The sequence below is a fragment of the Artemia sp. Qi Xiang Cuo genome, chromosome 12 (genome assembly GCF_049724085.1).
Source record: "Artemia sp. Qi Xiang Cuo chromosome 12, ASM4972408v1, whole genome shotgun sequence".
In the NCBI taxonomy this organism is placed as follows: Eukaryota; Metazoa; Arthropoda; class Branchiopoda; order Anostraca; family Artemiidae; genus Artemia; species Artemia sp. Qi Xiang Cuo.
The window spans coordinates 54,084,592-54,105,446 of NC_142805.1; the positions used below are offsets into that span (position 1 = coordinate 54,084,592).

Genomic DNA, 20,855 nt, shown 5'->3' on the forward strand with positions numbered 1-20,855 from the left:
ACTATACTATAAAACTTACTATTTTTAACTATGTTTAGTAAATTATTTAACATTTCTTTTCCAATATATTCTATAAGATGATGTTCAGTTGTCTTGCTTATGTACATAGCTCTGGAAAATTTCCTTCATTTACGGGGCTAGGTTCAATCCCATCAATAATAAGACGGCCGTCATCTCTATCATCTCTCAAAACTACGTTTTGTCGGCCTAAAACATAACGGAATGAATTATTGGTTTCAATCTTTCTCTATTTTCATTTACTTCAGCTAAACAAAGTTCATTTATTTGGTTCATAATCAACAGTTTAGGGATTCGGTAGGCCAAAAGGAACAGTTTTGCTGCTTTAATTGCTTCTCGGTGATATAAATTTTTGCTATTTTTTTTAATATCGCATTATTTTCCAAACGTTTGCAAAGGACTAGAGAGAACAAGTTTTGAAAAGCAGCATTCTTTTGCTATCCACCAGCGTTCCCCGTGGCGAACAAAGTGCGATATTTACAATATATTCCTTGCTGGCTAGGAGATATTACTAGCCAAAGATATTTCGCCAATTGGTTTCGATTAAAAAAACGTTTTTCTTCTTTCCCGCATTTATTGTGAATAGAGCAAGGAAACTGCTAATCATTTGGGGGTTGGAAGGGGAACTCCAAAAGTCGATATTTCGAATAATCGTAGATTCTTTTTCCAATTAACAATAGGATGTCATTATTAAAATTCATTTCATTTCATTTCCTTCATCAGGCATTGAGCTGGAGATAAACGTTGCGTCATTTTGAATTGATGATAAGGAAGTCGAGACGGTAGATGTGCTTGATTCACTTACAAATGTGCGTTTATTACGTGCACTTAAATGCTCTGTGGGGGTTTCAGAGCTTTTCGCTTCAAAGGTTGGAAGAAAGATTCAAGGGTTCATTTTGCTTTCCTCACTTCTGGTGCACTCTCCAATAAAAAGAAATGCTTATTAGCGCCTTGAAAATTCATTTGTTAAACTAATTAAAATTGATAATTTGAATTAATTACCAATAAATATAGTACATATAAACTTCTCTACTCTATGACGCGCTCTAACCAACAGTTTTTTTTAATCACATATTTGAAATAAATTTAAATTCTTTTTAGCCTTCGCCATTGATAACAATTAACAAAGGTATTATTATAAATACTTTACCGATAATCAGTCATTCATAAACAGTTGACAAGTGAACATCTCGCTATATTCCGCCGCTGGCGTCATGCCAGTATTCTGGGATGGATTGCTGAACTATATTTTGCGATGCATTGACAGTGAGATTCAAATTGATAAGAAAGATGTGTGCGTTGTGGCTTGCTATTTTTACAAAATAAGGATCGATTTTGAACTCGAGAAAATGTTTAGCTAAAGCTGGTGGTCAGATAAATGCCCATAAGGACAGTACAAAGGAAGAACTAATTAGTGAGCTATACGACTTCTATGTCGCTTTTCCAGAAAAGGATATTAGAGATGAGACGGTGTTATGCATGTATGATCCTTCGGAGGTCCCCGAAGCCTGTTTTAAGGGACGTGCAGATTTGTCGCGCCGGTTGCTAAAAATCGAACGCAAGTTGGAAGAAGCGCTGAACATAAAATTCGAAACACCAACGAACTCACCCCTGAAAGGTGCTGCATGTGCGAACAAGGAGATAGCTAAAGATAGCAAACGTTTGAGAGAAAAAACTTTTGCCCATTGCTCTGGCTAATACACCGGATGCATCAAATCTCACAGAAAAAAAGCAGCTAATTGAGAAGCGTGACATTAGCGATAGTGATTTTTGAATAAAGTCATCAAAAAGTCGTTGGATGATCAAAGTTTCCGACCTAGTTTCGACTGAAAACATTGCAAAAAACCGGAAAAGCGACACTGCGAAAACGAAAGCAACCGAGCTCGTCTTCATCGACGTTGTGAAAGGTATACCTAGTTATCTCGCAGAAAAAGACTTAAAAACTGCCTCACCAGAATCCTCAAGAGCTATCCGTATCCACATCAACTTTCAAAAAGTATTTTCCGACAGAAAGTGCCCTTTCCTCTGCAATCCGACACGGTATTCAGATCGAATATGATTGCTTTTGGATAGAGAAATTCCTCTTTATTCCGAAACGCTGCCATAATTGCCAACATTATGGACACGTAGCTTCCGAATTTAAAACTGCGGCAAAGCATTCTATATGTTCTGGAAGACATACCTCCAGTCGTGAGCAACCGTGTTCTGCCCCTATGAAATGTGCAAATTGTGGAAGTAAGAGACATCCCTCTAATAGCATCAAGTGTAAAAACTAAACGAAGTTTCGAAATTTTCCGGCTGACTCACCAACTCATCCGTTGTTACCCTTGCTGAAAGTTTTCTTATGCATAGTGTACGAAGAGCAGTCTTCCTGATATCAAATTGATTTGATCATTTGAAACAAGTTTTCAAATTGAAACAAGGTGAAAACAAGTTTTCAAGATCATTTGAAACAAGGTGAAAACAAGTTTTTAGTGCTCATGTTCCTTTTTTCTTTTTAAATAGTACTCCGTCATTCTCCTTTTTGTAGACGGGTAAGAAATACATTATTATTATTATAAACTACAACAGTAGCATAGTGATCTTAAACTTATTAAGGCTGTCTTAATAGAATAGTATTTATTTATGTCTTGTTAAAAATGATTTTCACACATACAACAATTAGAATATCGACTTACAAAGTTGCTCATCGTTTGATGTAGGCTGTACGTAATAAGTAATAAGGGTGACAGCACAAAACTAATACAAAGTTGTTCTAAAACTATAGCCTTTCCTTTGTAAGCTAATGAACCTAATTGTGAAATAGGCCTTGGTTACCTACGTTTCTATAGGCTAATCTAAATGAAATGAAGCATTTTTTATCCTATTGCTTACCATGATGATGAATCTTCAAATGAACTTCTCGGCTCCTCTGGAATTGTGCTATTATCTTGGACAACAAGAGAAGCTACATTGGGTGTCACAAGAGGCTGGAACAAGTATCCTGAAATGGCATCTTGCATACCATCTAGTGCTTGGTCATCATCAAAAATATTTTCAGATACATCAGAATAGTCACTTTCTGAACTTGAGGTCATATTTTTTCGAAAAATGTATTTTCACAAATGAAAAACACTGTCGGATTCATAGGAAATAGTTTCCGCAAATATTTCTCAGTTCCGCAGTTTATCATTGTTTTATTATTGACAACACTGTTTTGCGAATTTATTCTAACTAATAATGCTTATAGCAGCTAAACAAAAACTCGTAGGAAAGCTGGATTTTCAGGTATGAATAGACCTAAAATAGATTAAGAGGGCTAAATATGTTTTCATTTTGGTGTCCTTGGTACTTTAAGAAGTTATATTTTGATACAGAAGAAGAACATGATCTGTCATGAAAACACAGATTTACTTATAATGTTTAGCAGACAAGAACAAAAAAAAATTAGAAACAGGTGGTAGTTTTTGTTAGGAGCTCAAATAAAGGATTTTCAAGTTAAAAAACGTTATAGCGCAGTACCAAATTGTGGTTCGGTGAACATCAGTAAAGTGAGACCAAACAGTCGGCCATTTCTCACAATTTTTTTTTTTATTTTCAAGAACAGGAGTGATTGTGGAGGCTTAAACTTTGACATTTACTTTATGTGATTGTGGAGGCGTGATTGTGGAGGCTTATATTTGGAAAGGGAACAACGTCATTTCTCATTATTTAAAAATTTACTAACAAAAAGAACGAAGAGTTTTTACTTGCAGTAAAAAAAAATACACAAATAATATAAATGCAGAGCATTAAAAAAAGTGTGGAGATAGCCATACAACAGTACCCTCAAATTTGTAAATACCTGAAATTAAATCATTTTCAACTCGGACTAACGGTTCCAAAGTTGTTGGCGTTACTCGGCACAAAGACGTACCTGCGTAAGCATAACTCATAAAAAAACATTTCCCGAAACAAAGTTGGGAGAATAATGTGTATTCGGTTGGTACCAAGTTTTTCCAAGATCCCCCACATAGCAAGTTCCCCTTCATCCCTTCCAGAACACCTCCAATGAACCCAATGCTAATACTTCCCATTTCAAGAAGTAATAAAATATTTTGACCTGAAAAAAGGAAGTGGTTTTATCTTCATAACAAAATAAATTTTTATCTTTAAATTGCACTTCGATGTGTAAGTCTAAATTTGAGTATAGGGTAGATTAAGGCCAAAAACATAGAGGTTTTTTAGGCCAAAACATAGGATAGAGAAGGCCAAAACAAAATAAAAATATAGAGGTTTATATATTCCCCACCGAAACACAGATGTCAACTCACCCACAACGTAGTAACACACTTCAAACTAGTGTAATTTTAAAATCCTTTTAAAAATTATAGTATAAACTATCAAATAAGAGAAATAAACTATATATTATAACTATAGTAACTACTTGCTATTCAAAGTAGAGATGAAACTTGAAAAATAACGAAACTCATTCGTCCCATCTGCTATTCCTTCTTTTGAATCAAGTAGTAAACATATAGACAACTACACTTCATTCTTTAATAATATTAATTTAAAAAAATCTTTTCCTCAAAACAAGTTTGTCAAAAAAAAGTAAAGAACTCCATTAAACCCAAAATGAACAAAATAGAGTCAAATAATCTACCAAGCATACAATTACCACAAATCGGTATCAATAAATAAATTAACCCTAAACAAACAGAAATTAAAATAAAGAGCAGAGTCAAACTCAAAACGAGCAGAAATAAATATGAGTAGGGTTCTAAACCCCTATGCTTTCTAAAAGCCAGAATATAATTTGTACTTAACTGAAAAAAAAATTCAAATGAATTTACTGAAAAAAATGTTCACGGTCAGTTTAACATACATATGCTGATATTTATTACTTAAAATCTCAATTAATTTTGATTTCTTAAAGTTATAAAATGAAAACATTTAAAAAAAATTTTCCATAAAGTACAAATTATATTCTGGCTTTTAGAAAGCATAGGGGTTTAGATCCCATCTAAGAAGATATGTCTATAGACCGCGATTAGAATGCTAGAAGTCATATTTATGACAGTAGTCAATTACGGCTCTGAAATTTCGGTACTTTTAAAGATTGAGGAAGATTTGTTAAATGTATTCAAAACATTGTCTAAAGATAATATTAGGTGCTTTTTTGACTACACGTAACAGTAAGCTGTACGACAATTATGGTTAGATCCAACTTTCTAGGGCTATAATGCAATAATAGTTAAGTTGAATAGACCACATTTGACAGATAGCCAAAGAATGTACTTTTTTTGAAAAGTTGAAAAGTGGTATCATAACTTTCTTTGGGATCTTTGTATTTTGTAAATATGTTGGTGTATTTTTTTGTAAAAGAAAGTTATACTGATAGATAGTTTGGTTTATTTGTTTTATTATTATTAATTTAATTAGTTTATTTTGAATTTTTAATTATTATTATTTGGTTTATAGGGGACACGTAGGGTCACCATCCGGAAGAGTTTAGAGGTATGGTAAGAAATAGCTACCGTATGAAGGGCTTCCTGTTGGGGGAGGACGCCCTTTTCCACGGCAATGGCAGTTTTTGTTTCTTTATTGGAGTGTTTTTGGTAGTATATGGTGACTTGAAGTGAGTCTAGTTCGGCTGCTATTTAAGAAAAAAAAGAGTAGGTGACGTCTGAAGTTAAAATTAGAGGTATTTTGAATTTAAAATTTGTGGCTTTAAAAAAAAGAAAAAAGACGGTACTTTTTTTTACCATATATCTGGAACCAAACGAGAAGCAGCTCATCTCCGAACAGAATTGGGAGAGGTCACAACAAAAGACTTGAATGAAAATGAAACTACATTGGAGAGAAGAAAGAGGGAAGATTTGAATAGATAGAGGTGAAAGAGGAGCATCTATAGCTGCATTTGCCTCATGTGGCTTGGTGCTACAGTAAGGTATTAGCAAAAGTAGAAATTACAGTTTGTACGTGTTAATCTTTGTTAATCACACAAATGCAAGACATATTGTTAATCGTGTTAATCAGGGAAACGGCAGGAGAGGTTGACCAAAAATATCTTGTGTCGCAAATATAGACGGGACCTGTCCAAAATTCATACAATGATACAACCCCAATGGGACGATATTTTGGCGGCGGCGCGCATGCGGGACGACTGGCGGCTCTTCGTCGATGCCTTCGGTGTCTCTGGCAGCACAGGAGGATCTAAGGGTCTAAGGTAAAGTGTGTGTTAATCTTTACTACAATGACCTGTTTGATACTTTTCTTATGCTCATAAAAATTAAAATTAAAACCGTATTATGTACATATGTCGTAGGATTTTGCCTAAACAAGGTCAGGGGTTGAGTTTTCGAGGTGTCTAGTCGTTTAAAACTCCCTCAAAAAATAGGAACAAAAAAAGAACTGACAATTCGGGAAAATGTGGATAATGCAAGAACAATGGAGGAAAGGGGAGGGGAACGGATTTTTGTATTTCCAGAAATAGAAAATCCCGCGTTAGAATAAAAGCCCATGTTTCTAAAAACGATGACATAAGTAGCAAAAATTCTGCAATTTCACAAACAACACGAATTGATCCAGCCAGGATAATTGCCATAAAAACAACTAACATAAAAACTATTTTCCAAAAAAGAGGTTACACCTGAAATTACCATAAAATTCAAACAAAAAAAAAACACTACAAATGTTGTGAACTTTATTATTTCAAAGAAAATGACATATGGCTGAGACGGATCTAGTGAATAAATTATACAGAAACATTAATATCAATTGAGACACTAATCAGAACACAGAAATAAGTTCGAATATTGCATGACTGGCGGTAAATACAAAAACAATTTAATACTAGTATATTCAGTCACTGAAACAAGTTTAACACACACAAAATGATCAAGGCGTAAAATTTGTACGAGAATCCTGAAAATAGGATAAATTGAGAATCAAACACAATACAGAAAAGACAGGAACAAGCTATTCAAGCCGATAATTCAATATTATTTGGACCAAAAGCAATAACTGAAATGGGAGAGATAAATAGAGGTAGAGAGAAAAGAGTGAAAGATAATGATTAGACTAAAAGATATGATATAACCGATATTCAACCTTCATATTTCTGTTTCTATAAATTTATCCTTTATCTTCCTCTTTGATATATATATATATATATATATATATATATATATATATATATATATATATATATATATATATATATATATATATATATATATATATATATATATATATATATATATATATATATATATATATATATATATATATATATATATATATAAAAATGGAAAAGTTTCATCTGCCAAAAGCAAGAAAACGTTATTCAGAAGCTGACTGACCTACACAATGGGCTATATTGAGGCTTGTCATCTCGCCGTAATTTAACTCGTTTGTTTCTTTAGTTTTTCTGCAGATTTCCTTTCTTGTTTCATGTCCTTTTTCTCTTTTCTGTCTTCTTGTTTGAAAGTGATTCATACATTAAACGCTATAGAAATCTTCCAATTTGTTGCAGTACTTGAGGGAGTTTATTCCTAAATAAAAACCCTCTTCGGCTAGAGTCATCCCGTGTGCACACCTGTTTAACTTCAGAAATAAATGTATGGTCTTAATCTAAATCATTAAAATTAATTTTTACCTAAAATATGACCTTAAAGTTTACTATATTCTGTGCCTAAAAGAAATGTATAAGAATTTTATAATAGAATGCCAAGAAAAAGAAGCCTGCAGAAATAAGCAAGTCGAAATAGTTTGAGACAATTAATTCAATAACATATTTGAATTTTTATTTATAAGTGGTGAATACATATTATGAATAACAACACAAAACATTGAATATGTTTTGTGTTGGTAGTGTTTAAATTGATCAAGATCAAACTTTGATACACAAATCGAAACGCCTGAAAGGGCACACAAAACAGCTGTTTTTTGTTTTTCTCATACGTACCTATATCATTCTTTAGGGTTATTTATTGATAAATAATAAAAAAAAAAAATTAGAGTTCATTCGTAATAGGATTTCGATATCACACCAAAATATCTAGCAGAAGATTTTGGAAACATGTTGAGATGTACTAATTTGTGCATCGAAGTGAATGGCGAGTTGTGAACTATTGAATGTTATTGTTATACATATCATTTCGTATATTCTATCTTTAAACTATAATTTAGTGCTAATTGACTTTTCACAAAGTATTTGTAGTTCTAAATTCTCATTGGCTTAATTTATCTCGAACACCCAGTATTTAAAACCATTCGTGTTTGAAACAATTGCCCATACCCCTTAAATACTTTGATATTTTTGAAGCTAATCTGAAATTTGTATCTCATTTTACTATATTATTTTAGAATTGCCTAATTTTGGAATTTGGTAAACATTCACAGCTATCTAATTTGACTTAATTTGGAGATGGATTTCTAATATTACAGATATAAGTTTATCCAAAGATATTTAAATAGAAATAAAAGTTTGACTAAACTAAATGATTTTTAATTTCTTTTTTTTTGCTAAAAATTCCTTATCAATGCTTCTTGTAAAATAAAGTAGAGAAGTTGTGCTCATACGCATCTTTAAAAGTATGAATAAATTTGAATTATACATAATACATACTTTTTTTTTAAATACATGCATACTAAATAGATAAGAGATTTTCAAAAAGAAAATTGCAGAACCACTATTATCCATAAAGATAGTAGCTAGCACCTTGAGAGATAACTGACAAAAAGCGCATGCTGAGCTACTCTCCAAGGAAAGGGTTAGTGCAGGCAGTGCATGTTTAATCACACTTTGATCCTTCTGATATACATTGCCTAACTGAACCTACATTTGAGAACAGCTTAGAAAGCAGTTTTCGGTAATTATCTCAAAAGCGCATGCTGAGCTACTCTCCAAGGAAAGGACTAGTGCAGGGCAGTGCATTTTTAATCACACTTTGATCCTTCTGATAAACATTGCCTAACTGAACCTACATTTGAGAACAGCTTAGGAAACAGTTTTCGGTAATTATCTCACAAGCGTGAAATGTGACCTTAAGGTTATATTTGTGCCAGCAATCGTGGTAATACAAAATTCTAAAGCGAGAATTTTGGGTGAATAGGGTAGCTTTGATACTAAAACGAACAATGATGACAAGGGTGAAATCAGTATTTTCCTTATTTTTTTATGTTTAAAGCTAGGTGGTCAAACAGCTAAGTTTAGATTCCTTATTAGTTCATTCTGAATGAACCTGGGTAGTAGAAATCGCCTAAAGAATTCAAAGGTCACATTTGTAACCTTAGTTGTGATATGACAATAACATTTTTGACCATTTGTGGTCAAGCATTAAGGACGTTAAATGACACATTTGTGACCTTAGATGCGAGACGACATTAAATATGAGACCTTAAGCTGTGACAGGAAGGATATGGCAATTTCAATTTCAAGGTTAAAAATATTTTACCAAATTCAGTTACCGTTTGATTTTGCGTTGATGACAGAACTGCGTTAATTGCTGATTTTTGAGACTTAGGTCGTCTTTTCTGACTCCAAAGGGCATCACTGATCAACACTAATTATATTTACATTCTAATGTGATAAAGATATATTACGCTAGATCAATGCAAATCAAAAGTTAAGGCTTGGGACATATTTATGGTTAATTCTCTTCAATTTGGATCTAATATTGTTTTTACTTGCAACGGTTCATGCTCAGCGAATGCATCTTTGAAAATATGCTACCAACTATTCAGAAAAATGCTTATGAATTACTAACAGGGTTTCCAATCACCAAATTTTCACGACAGAGAATCAGGTTTACCCAAATCCCATCAAAAGACAATGCTGGTATATTACATGAACGTTAACATGAAATAAAAATCAGGAACTTCCAGGGAGATTTCGGAGAATCCAATTTTACTTCGGGGAAATTCGTTCAAGCCCGAAAATATCGGAGATAGTAAAAGCAGTGACTGCCAGAAGAATATGTGATACTACTCACAATTATTTTTAAATCATGGTCTTTTATTCGACCCCAAACAGTTAAAAGTATGCAAGTACACAAAAGGTCACTTTCAGATTTATTCTCAGTTAAACTAAACAAATATGATACATAAAAAGTCTTGACCCAATGGAGGTTAATATACTTAATACAATTTATAGCTGATTTAGTCTATCAATAATAGAGATACATATATAAAAATAAATAAGTTATATATTTCATATATGGTTTCCTAGAAGAAAAATTGAGCATAACATCAGTAGGCTAAGAAGGCTAATAATGTTATTAGCCTTAATAATAAGGCTAATAACCAGTAGGCTAATACATGAATACCCTGAAGCCTCGTTTTAATTCTATAGCAATTCTCGGATTCAACGTGTGTCTACTCGCACCAAAGGTAGATAATTACAAGAGGATTTTCCAGGGAAGGGATTGAAATACAAGCAACAATTTATAGGCCACAACTTTTTCCAGAGATAACAGCCTTTGGACCAGCCTGGAAGGAGGGGGGAAGACATGATCCTTACCCTAAAAAACTGTTATTATCTCCTTAAGTCACAATTTTTGGAAAAGAAGAAAGTACATAAGTATTTCAGCTGGGGTAAAACAATAGCCGTTATGTTACTCCATACATTTTAGAAGAGCGCCCAAAAAACTAAAAAAGGCGTGTCTTTCTCTTCTTAGTTTTTTTTTTTATCAAAACTAAGGAAATAAAAATTTGAATTTCCAAATTTCAAACAAGTTTAACGATTTAAGAGAGTAATGTAACCCATTTATTTGAAAAATTAAATCTGTAGCTTTGTGGCAATTATCGAAAGTTCAATTTTCTAAATATTACCAAGAGCAAAAAAGATGTCGAATGGCTTCTAAGCTTCCAAGCATATTCAGAACAAACAAAAAATATGGGCAACGGATTAAACTAACGCAAAGAGCTTGTTAAGTTTAGTATGGCAGACTACAAATTTAAATTTCAAATAAAAAAAAAAAAAAAATAATGTCACACATCACATTTTGAATTACTGCAGCCACTTTACTTTGGGGTGAATATATGGACCATAAAAACCTAATCTGTTCAAAATTAGGGGCCTCGACAAAATTTTCAAAAAAAGAGATCACTTGTTAACATGACTACTTCCAAGGTGAGATTCTTAGCTTTTGAGGCCAATATTTACCGCTCATTCAACTGAACTGTTTACTTTAAAATTTGATTGTTGCATAATACTTTAAAATTCATTTCACTCCAACAGAAATACGTCCTTAACTTTTTTTAGAGGTGAATGGGGTCTGAATTGTCAATGATGAATTTACGGAACACAAGTTTAACGTTTATCAGGGAGGGGGTTGTTGTTTTTTCGGAAAGATGTTGTTCTTGGGAGTAAATTTGAGGCAACGACCCACAGTCAAGTTTAAGTCAATTACACAAAATTAAAAAGTCCACTCTACACATAACCTCACAAAACATTTTACAAATACAGTATGCTGACATGTGCGTCCCTATGGTAACGAACCACTCTAAAAAGAAACACATATTGAAAATGTTTTCCGAGTTTGATGAGGAGATCAGATATCTACTAGGGAACTACAGCTAATATCATTTGGATCATACGATTGTTGAAACAGTATCTGTTAGTCGGTGGGCTTCATGTTTCTCATCGAGGCTCTTTTGACAACAGGGACAGTTATCGATTCTACTCCTGAACGAAGATCGTATTTTCTATAAAAAAAAAACTAATAAATAAATAAAAAAAAAGTAAAATAAAATGCTGAAAAAGAAACGAGTTGACATTATTGTAAAATGTTCCTGATTTCACTTGATATGTCTTTTTTCCTTATATTTTTACTTTTTAAGAAAACAAATGCAGTTTAGTCTATCCTATGCCATGAGAAACAACATTAAAAATTGACATTTAATGAAATCGCCAAGTCAAACAGCTCACCACCTTCTAAAATTACATGAATACACACAGCAAAAATTGTCTTTTAACTAAAGGTTTCAACACACTTTTTTGCATTATTCTACTCCTGCTGAATGAATAAAAAAAAAGTTGAAAATACAAATTTGGGCACAAAATCCGTTAACAGTAACCAAAAACTAACAAGATTTATCATCAGATTACAAGTAATCCATAGAAACTACATCCCACACTTAGTCAAAAGCTAAAATTAAAGGTCCTGTTAGGTGCATTCCTAGGAATCTACCTGAGAAATGCTCTCAAATATCTGTTCTCAAAATAGCTATAAAAATACTTTCACCCTTTACGACCCTTCATTTGTCCTTTACTGGTGTGAAACTGTTACAAATTCGAAGTGTTTCTTAAGACAACTGTAAACACAAATAAAAAAAAGTGCAAAAAAGCCATGGATATTAGGTATTCTTTGGGATAGTATAAAAAGGAGGCATGCATTGTATAAGGTTAGTAAAATTACAGAACGAGAACAGAATCAATATATGTTTAAGTATTATAATAATGCGCTTAGTAAATAATTAAGACAAACGAAAGAAGACTGCTATTCGAGAATATTCAAGCTGAGTAGTGGCAGCCCTTTGAGGACTTGAAAAGCGGTTCGATAAATAACTGAAGGAACTGATAAGGATCTACGTGGGAGCAAAATTTAATGATTAATTGACTGACCATTTTTCTAAACAGGTAATGAAACTAGACCGACGATAAGAATCCTAGCTGCCTAAGTGAAAAGCGATATGGGCACAATGCAAGAGTTGTCATAGAAACTTCGGAGGGGGTTCATTCGATTAGAAATTGAAAGTTCTAGTGCCCATTTAAGAGTTGAAAGTGAACGGAGGCCTACCAGCCCCCTTTCCACATATTTTTTTCTCAAAATACTTCCGTTCAAAATTTAGAGATGACCTTATATGTCCAAAAAGACCAAGAGCATTCAGGTGAAGCTTTCAGGGAATGTTGAGGAAAGTGTTGAACTAAATAAAAACTTACTGAGTCCATGCAGTTTGTTAAAAGGGGGCATCCCAGGAATGACTTAGAGTGAAAGTTGGAACTTTCAGAGAATGATGAAGGGGGTGATCAATTGACCAAATGCCAATATGTACACGCTACTACTACTACTACTACTACTACTACTACTTCTACCATCGCCACTACTACTACTACTACTACTAGCATTACGACTATTGCGACTACTACTAAAGCTGAGGATATTAAGGTGAAAATTTTAGGAAATGTTGAGGGGGAAGTTGAACTAAATCAAAATACACTATATGCATACTAGTTGTCAAAAGGGCATATTAGCAAAAACTTAGGAACGGCTTAGCGTATTTAGTTCAAACGTCCAGGGAATTATGAGGTGGATGTTCAACTGACCAAAAGGCAAAATGTGCATACTACTCCTACTACTAATACTACTGCTGCTACTGTAACAGCTTCTATTAAATCAAAAGACATTCCAAGCATGCAAGTTGTCAAAAGGACGTATCTCAGCAATAGGTTAGGGTATGAAGCTGGAACTTTCAGGGAATGATGAGGGGGATGATCAATTGAGAAGACAGTAAGTGCAAGCTACTATTACTACAACTACTACTTCTGTTGTAACTATTACTAATGCTAAGGGTATTAAGGTGAATATTCAGGAAATATTGAAGGTGACGGTAAACTAAATAAAAACACACTATGCAAATACAGTTTGTCAAAAAGACGTATCAGCAATATCTTAGAAACGGTTTAGAGTAACCAATTGAATCTTCAAGGATATGATGAGAGGGATGTTCAACTGGCCAAAAGACAATATCCACATACTGTTAGTACTTAGTACAATTGTTACAACTACTAATATTCCTACCTCTGCTACTGTGACTACTACTAACTCTAAGGCTAAGGGTATGAAGGTGAAAATCTCAGGGAATGCTGAAGGGGAAGTTGAACTAAATCAAAACACACAGTGTTCAAGCAGGTTGTCAATAGGGTATATCAGCAATATCTTAGGAACGGCTTGGAATATGAAGTTGAAACTTACAAGGCTTATTGTGAGGGATATTCAACTAACCAAAAGGCAATATTTGCAGTCAACTACTAATACTCCCACTACTAATGCTACTACTATTGCTGCTAATACTACTGCTATTATTATTACTACTGATAATATTACCAGGGGCGAAGCTAGTGTTTTGAGTTTAGAGGGGGGATATAAATAATGTGCCGGCAAAATCGTCTAGTGTGCCGACAAATGCGGACACATAAGCTAAATTAAGACGCCAAAGACGCTTAATATTCAAAGGCTTGTTCCAAAGTTTGACACAAGTTTCAAACTTTGGGGGTTGGGTCCCTCCTCCAAAATTTGAGAGAATTCTAAGAGGATGTTGAACTAAATCAAAACACGCTATGTGCATGCAGGTTGTCAAAGGTACGTAACGGCAATGCATCAGGAACTGTTTAGGGTATTAAGTTGAAAGTTTCAGCATGTGTTGAGGGGGATATTGATATACATAAGGTGCTATGTGCATACTGCTACCAATGTTACTACTACTACTACGACTATTGCTACTACCGAGGCTAGGGATATTCTGGTGAAGCCAGAATATCCCGAATATTTCAGGGGATGTTTAGGGGGATGTTGAACTACATCAAAACACTTTCATGAGCATGCAGATTGTCAAAAGGGTGTACCAGCAATATTTCAGGAACGGCTTAGAGCATAAAGTTGAAACTTTCAGGGTATGTTGAGGCGGATTGTGAATTAACCAAATACACTATGGGCATACTAGTGCTACTACTAATGCTACAAGTGCAACTACGATTACTGCTACTAATCAAGCTAATCGTATTAAGGTGAAACTTTCAGAGAATGTTTCGGGGGAGTTTCGACTAAATCAAGACACATTATATGCATATATGTTTTCAAAAATACATATAAGCAATATCTTAAGAACGGCTTGGAGCATGAAGTTGAAACTTTCAGGGCGTGATGGGGGGATGCTGAACTAACCAAAAGGAACTCTGTGCATACTGCGACTACTACTGTTGCTGTTAATTCTACTTCTATTACTACTACTTCTACTACTACAACTACTACTACTGAGGCTAAGGGTATAAAGACGAAACTTCAGAGAATGTTTAGAGGGGTGTTGAACTAGCCAAAGGCACTAGGTGCACACTACTACTACTATAAATGGTACTACTACTAGTACTACTACAAGATCAGGATGTCTACTATTGTAAACGTTTATGTTTCAATTAATCTTCTGAATAGGACTATTTAAATAAAATTCTAAATTCCGAATCATCCAAAATGAAATTTGTCTGTTATTTTCAAAAGCAATTTAAATATAATGAATTTTATCAATTCTGGTAACGATAAAACCTCAGTTACTTGTCAAAGAGTGGCACATCAAATACCCTGTAGTTGTGGAAATTATTAAGTTGGTAAAATTCACCAAAACCTAGGAGCACGGTTACAACGGTACAGAGAAAGCATAGCAAAACCATTACATTGTGATGACAGCTGACCATCTTTTGATTCAGCTTTAAGCAACCACATTTTAGATAATACGAACTATACTGTCTTATCCGATGAAACAATTCTAATTAGAAACGACCTAGGAATCAAACAAATTGTCCTTGAACCAATTGAAATGGAACGAAATTTAAATATTGATACATCCCTAAATGCGTTAAGGAATTGCTTAAATTTTTAATCCATTCAGGCAAGTTGAACGAACAACTCTTTTGTTCTGTTCGTCTGGGCTGAACCTGTTTAAAGTGAGAAAGCCTAGATTATTTAAAGAATTTATGTATATGATTTTAGTTAAACAACTATCGATGTGATTTTTTTTTATAGCAAGTTTGCTTTCTTCTTATTTGTTTTATATTGTATTTCGCAGATGACAGCTGTTGAATATATAGCCGCATAAATTATACTACTGAGTTATTCACTGTCTTCACAAATTCCCTTGTTATTTTCTCTTGTTGTGTGTGATCAAAATTAAAAGAAATAAATTGAATTAATTAAAATAAAGTTAATTATAAACCAAAGTTAAATCAATCATTATAATAACAATTAAATAAGTATCAATTAAATACAAAATTCACGTTAGAATTATATTAAAAGATTCAACCAAAAAACTAATCTGAAGTAATAAATCTATATCATATAATTTTGCTCCCTGAGTACATTGCATAAGGAGCAAAGGCGACTCAGAATGAAAAGGAGTAAGTAACAAATATAAATACCTCCAACCATGTGTCTCCAGGAGCCTTTATAATTTCTAAAATGGCAAATCCAGGAATGACTCCAAGTGAGAGGGATGCGAAAAACCAGCCAAGTAGAATTGCCCAACGTGGATAGTGGTAATTGATTCCATCTGACACATTATTATAAATAGGCTCAGTGTAGTCAATCATACTGAATATCCAAATAGCCTTCAATAAGAAAAAAAATCTCCAGTTAGACTTCGAAAAGATGGCTAAAACGGACTTAAAAACTTTTTTTATTACTATTTTATTTTTATTATTTTTTTATTTATTCTATTTTTTATTTATATTATTTTATTTTTTTATTATTATCATAAAAAAAAGCTTAGGTGGTCTTATTTTTTAACTTAGGTGGAGATTTACCACCTAAGTTAAAAGTATTGGCAGATCGACTTTTTATGTTTATTATATCATATTTACATGCAATGTGTGGAAAGAAGGAGAGGGAATGAGAGACAGAGATACGGAGGGGAGGAGATTTCCATTCCCTTTGCTTAGTTTTACTAAAAGAATTTATTTCCTGCAAGATTATAATGGCGAGGAAATTCTCATTTTAGAGGGTCTTCCAGATAAGAGCGCCTTAAGATTAGGCAGAAAATTCAACTTCTTAGAAACGTGTAACACAAACTAAAAGGATTATTTGCTTTTTTTTCTTCCTTGTTTAATCTCTGTATAATCACATCTGTACAAGCTTTTTTGTGGGCTTGGCATAATTTTCCATCTTTTTCTATTAAAAATCAATTTCATTATCATTAGCTGCGTCCTGGTAATGATCATTGAGTTTTACGTAATTGTATGCTATACCGACTACCGCTCAAGTTGTTCATGCGTTGACGCACTGTAAACCAATTTCTTTCACCTTAGCATGAGAAAAGACAGAGAGAAGTGACAGAATAGATGGGTAATATATAGTTTGACCTATATATTTACACATTAGGGTGGGGGTAAAATATTTGGACAGTGTGAAGTCAGAAAACAATTCTTACTTCATAATCTGCACAGTAATTGTAGCTTAACACATTTTGCATGCAGACCCGCTGTACTTTCTCCCCCCCTAATGTGCAAATATATAGCCAGAAATTTGTTTCTAAAGTATTATATTTTTATCATACTTAGGTATATTTTATTATGATTAACTTAACTTTACTTCTTAAGTGGTAGTGGGTATATCATAAAAGTACCAGGTTTTAATACGAATTAAAATTTGTGGAAGGTCTCCAGGCTTTGCCTCATATACAGAAGCAAAACCTAATATTACAGGAAATTAGAATACAAAAATAATTATTCATTTTCCTAAGATTAATTTCAGTATAGGTCTTATTTCATGTCTTGTTTTTATATAATCATGATTTAATCTCATTATGGTCCTGGCATAATTTTGGGTCTCTATATACAGAGCATCTATTTCACCATTAGCTTCTTCATGGCGGTGTTCAATCTGCAAGTTTCAGGCAAGAGTGTAATTTGCCGAAAAATTCACGAAATCCCACTTTTGATGATCTGATGACATAGCAACGATAACAAATTAATTAGTTGAATTATTATTAACCCTTAAATTTTTCTAACTCAGAGGTTTAAAGGAATAAAAATCGACATTAATGTTAAAAATAAAGCCAAAAGAGACGGATGTTCCCCGAAGGCTATTGTTCGATAAAGCAGGTTAACCCTAATCCTTTGGAAGGGGAAAGGGGAATGGGACAAAAACCCTTTATCTAGTGAAGTCTGGAGTACCATCAACTACTTGAAGTAAGTTGAGTTTAAGCAGGTGGGCAGTTGAATTGAACTCCAAGAATATATTGCCTTATAATGTAAGCACACCCGACGCCCCTGTCCTTCCCCTCAGTTGAGGTAGCCTTAAAGAGAGCCTGGATCATTTCTACCACACCCAAAATTTGCAAACAGAGGCATCAGCCCCTGTACAGCCAATAAAGAGTAGCAACAGCGTCTTATAAGGTTTCAGGAAAAGCCGAGTCCCCAGAAGACTGTCTTAATTCCCCATGAATTTTGGTCAGACGCAGGTGCCACCACCTCGGATTTGATTTGGTTCGTTGAAGCCCAATCACATGTGTGCTTAGTTGCAATGCATTGTATAGAGCTGCAACTTGCGCCTGAATTTCGGCCACTCAGAGTATAGGTGGACTAAAACAAAAGTATAATTCTTTCCTCTGATTGGTTATAATTCATGAGCGAATTTTAGCTCTTGCAACAGAATTGTAACTTATCACAATATCTTTTCACAATAAGATTCTTATGAATCTTATCACACTAAAAATGAATCTTATCACACTAAAAATGAATCTTCCCACAATAAGATCCTATTCCCTGTTGCACTTATCTAAGGTCTTAACATGCTTTCAACCTTAAATAGTTCACTAAATAATTCCATTAAATGCAAATATATACATTTAGCCACATAGGGTATCATACCATGGAGCACATAGGGCAGATTTGTCATGGAGAATTCGTGGGTTTCTAAGGAATCAATAAGCAAAAAACTTCAACTATGCGTCGAAAAAAGCGCATAATTTTCTTACACGGTTTCCCTTGCGCTACGCTCAGAAATCACGGTTGTCTTGGAGGAAAAGACGACTAACCCCATCTAGTTTACCATAGGTAAATCATAAAGAAGTTTATAAATTCTAGATAGACTATTACTTGTATCTAGTATAATTTTTTTTTAATGATGAAAGAGCACAGCAGGTGGATTTGTGTACATTTTTCAACTTGTCAATATTTTGCATACCAATCTAGTCCTAAATTATTTTAGAGCTAAATTTAAACTACACATTGACCCATAATTTCTTTCCTGAACATTAGCATAAAAACAAAGAGAAAAATAGAGGACCTCCTTGCACCTCCTTCTTAAAGGAGATGCAAGGGCTACTCCTTCTCAGTCTTTTAATGGTACTAGTTTAATTTTGTGATTACTATCGCAACACACATTCTTCTTTACTTCTAGATAGGAAAATAGCCGTAATATCTGAATACCGGATTAACAAATGCTAAATGTAAATTTCTAGAGAGACAAAAACTTCATCTTTTTAAAACCTCCACCTTTATCAGTACCAAAAACACGTTGAACAAAGCTTATCGCAATTAATTCCAATGTATGATTTAATAATCATAGCGTAATCATTGTGTTCTATAGTATGCGTTTTGAACATCAAAGTGAATTTCCTACAAAAACATCAACAAAATCTTGCAAACCCATTGCGCCTTTGAATCTAACAAAAAAATGTTAACTTATACTAATGGGAAAATATACCAGATACCGGGAGTTTTTAATCTGTAAAAGAACAAATTCAAAAGGTTTCAATAAATACTTTTGAACGCAATTCAATAATTGCAATTACCTATTGAACGCCGAAATTCATAAAAATCAATAGCCACCGTATAAACAGTAAAAAAGGCAAAAACAGTAAAAATGGTGCAAATGATAAAAAAGACAGTAAAATACAAAATTTTGTAAGCCACAACATTTTTGGCAAGTAACCTCTCTGTTCTCTAGAATTAGCGCCTCTTATGTGAACAAAACTTACCATAATCAAACAAGGGGCCATTACAAGCCAACAAACGCGAATATAAACATTCGGCAAACTCCCTGTCATGTCTCTAACGTTCCGAGCCAGTCTATCAGCACCATAAATCCATACGATGGCTATTACTTCAAAGAAGGCGATGTACATCAGACTAATAGCTGCCGTATAATAATCAATTAACGTGAAGTAGTAAAATCCACCCTTAAAAAACAAAACAATAATTAACAAAACTCAGCAAGTTTTATTCTAACAGCTCAAAATTCGAGAAAAAACTAAAGATATATTTGAATTCCTCCCCAATCCAAACCGAAAAAAATCAAAGCGATTGTAAGACCCTTATCAATCAAAATTATTACAAAATTAAAATTGAAAATAAAAAAAGGTGTTAGTTAAGACACCACACAACAAAGGACAATGATGAATGACTTATTTGCCCGCCAGATCTCAACAGAAAATAAGGAAATGCAAGTCGACAAGTGTGCACACTTCTCCCCCCCCCTTCCTCTGTTCAAGGAAAAATTACTTAATCACTCCCAAAAACTTCAAAATTCCTTTAAATCCCTCATTATGATCTCTTCCGACCTAATACGATGACATAATGTTTTCCAGTTGGCTATGGACGGATAAAACAGTCCGTGGTAGCAAATTGTAGGTAAGGAACGACCCGACCCAATAGTAACTAAACCTCTAAAAACAAGGAATTTTGATAGCAATTAATACATCAAAAGAAGCTGATTCCAAAAATACATGATTTTCATTAAGTTTAATGTTGCCCTTTACTTTCTGTTGAAACAACTTTCTTTTTAATTTAATAACCAAAAAGCTGATTTTCAGCAGCTTACCATCCTGAGTCCATAAAACGTGACCTAGTCATCTTAACCCTTCTTTCATTAGGACCCAAGAAAGGTGGGATTGAACCCCATTTTTCACACAGCTTATTATTTGACATACAGTGAAGTCAAACGAGTATCTGACACTAGCCTATCTTCATCAGAAGATATTACCGTGGATTACACACTTGTTTAAATTACCGTGGACTACGCACTTATTTGACTTTCTCGGAACCTCATATCACTTCTTCATCCTCAATTATTCCTAGTTTAAGTAGCTTATCCTTCTTA

The 20,855-nt window shown here is 33.7% G+C and overlaps 1 protein-coding gene across 1 annotated transcript in view; it reads right to left on the minus strand.

Moving 5' to 3' along the window:
• Positions 1–11,155: 11,155 nt before the first annotated feature.
• LOC148946280 (sodium- and chloride-dependent GABA transporter ine-like) overlaps positions 11,156–20,855 on the minus strand; it is a 32,820-nt gene continuing 23,120 nt past the window's right edge. The window contains exons 4-6 of the mRNA XM_089098351.1: positions 19,735–19,935; positions 16,175–16,363; positions 11,156–11,691 (exon numbers count right to left, since the gene is read on the minus strand). Of these exons, the coding sequence (XP_088954477.1) occupies positions 11,578–11,691; positions 16,175–16,363; positions 19,735–19,935 (504 nt within the window). The 3' untranslated portion in view covers positions 11,156–11,577. The remainder of the gene's footprint in view (positions 11,692–16,174; positions 16,364–19,734; positions 19,936–20,855) is intronic.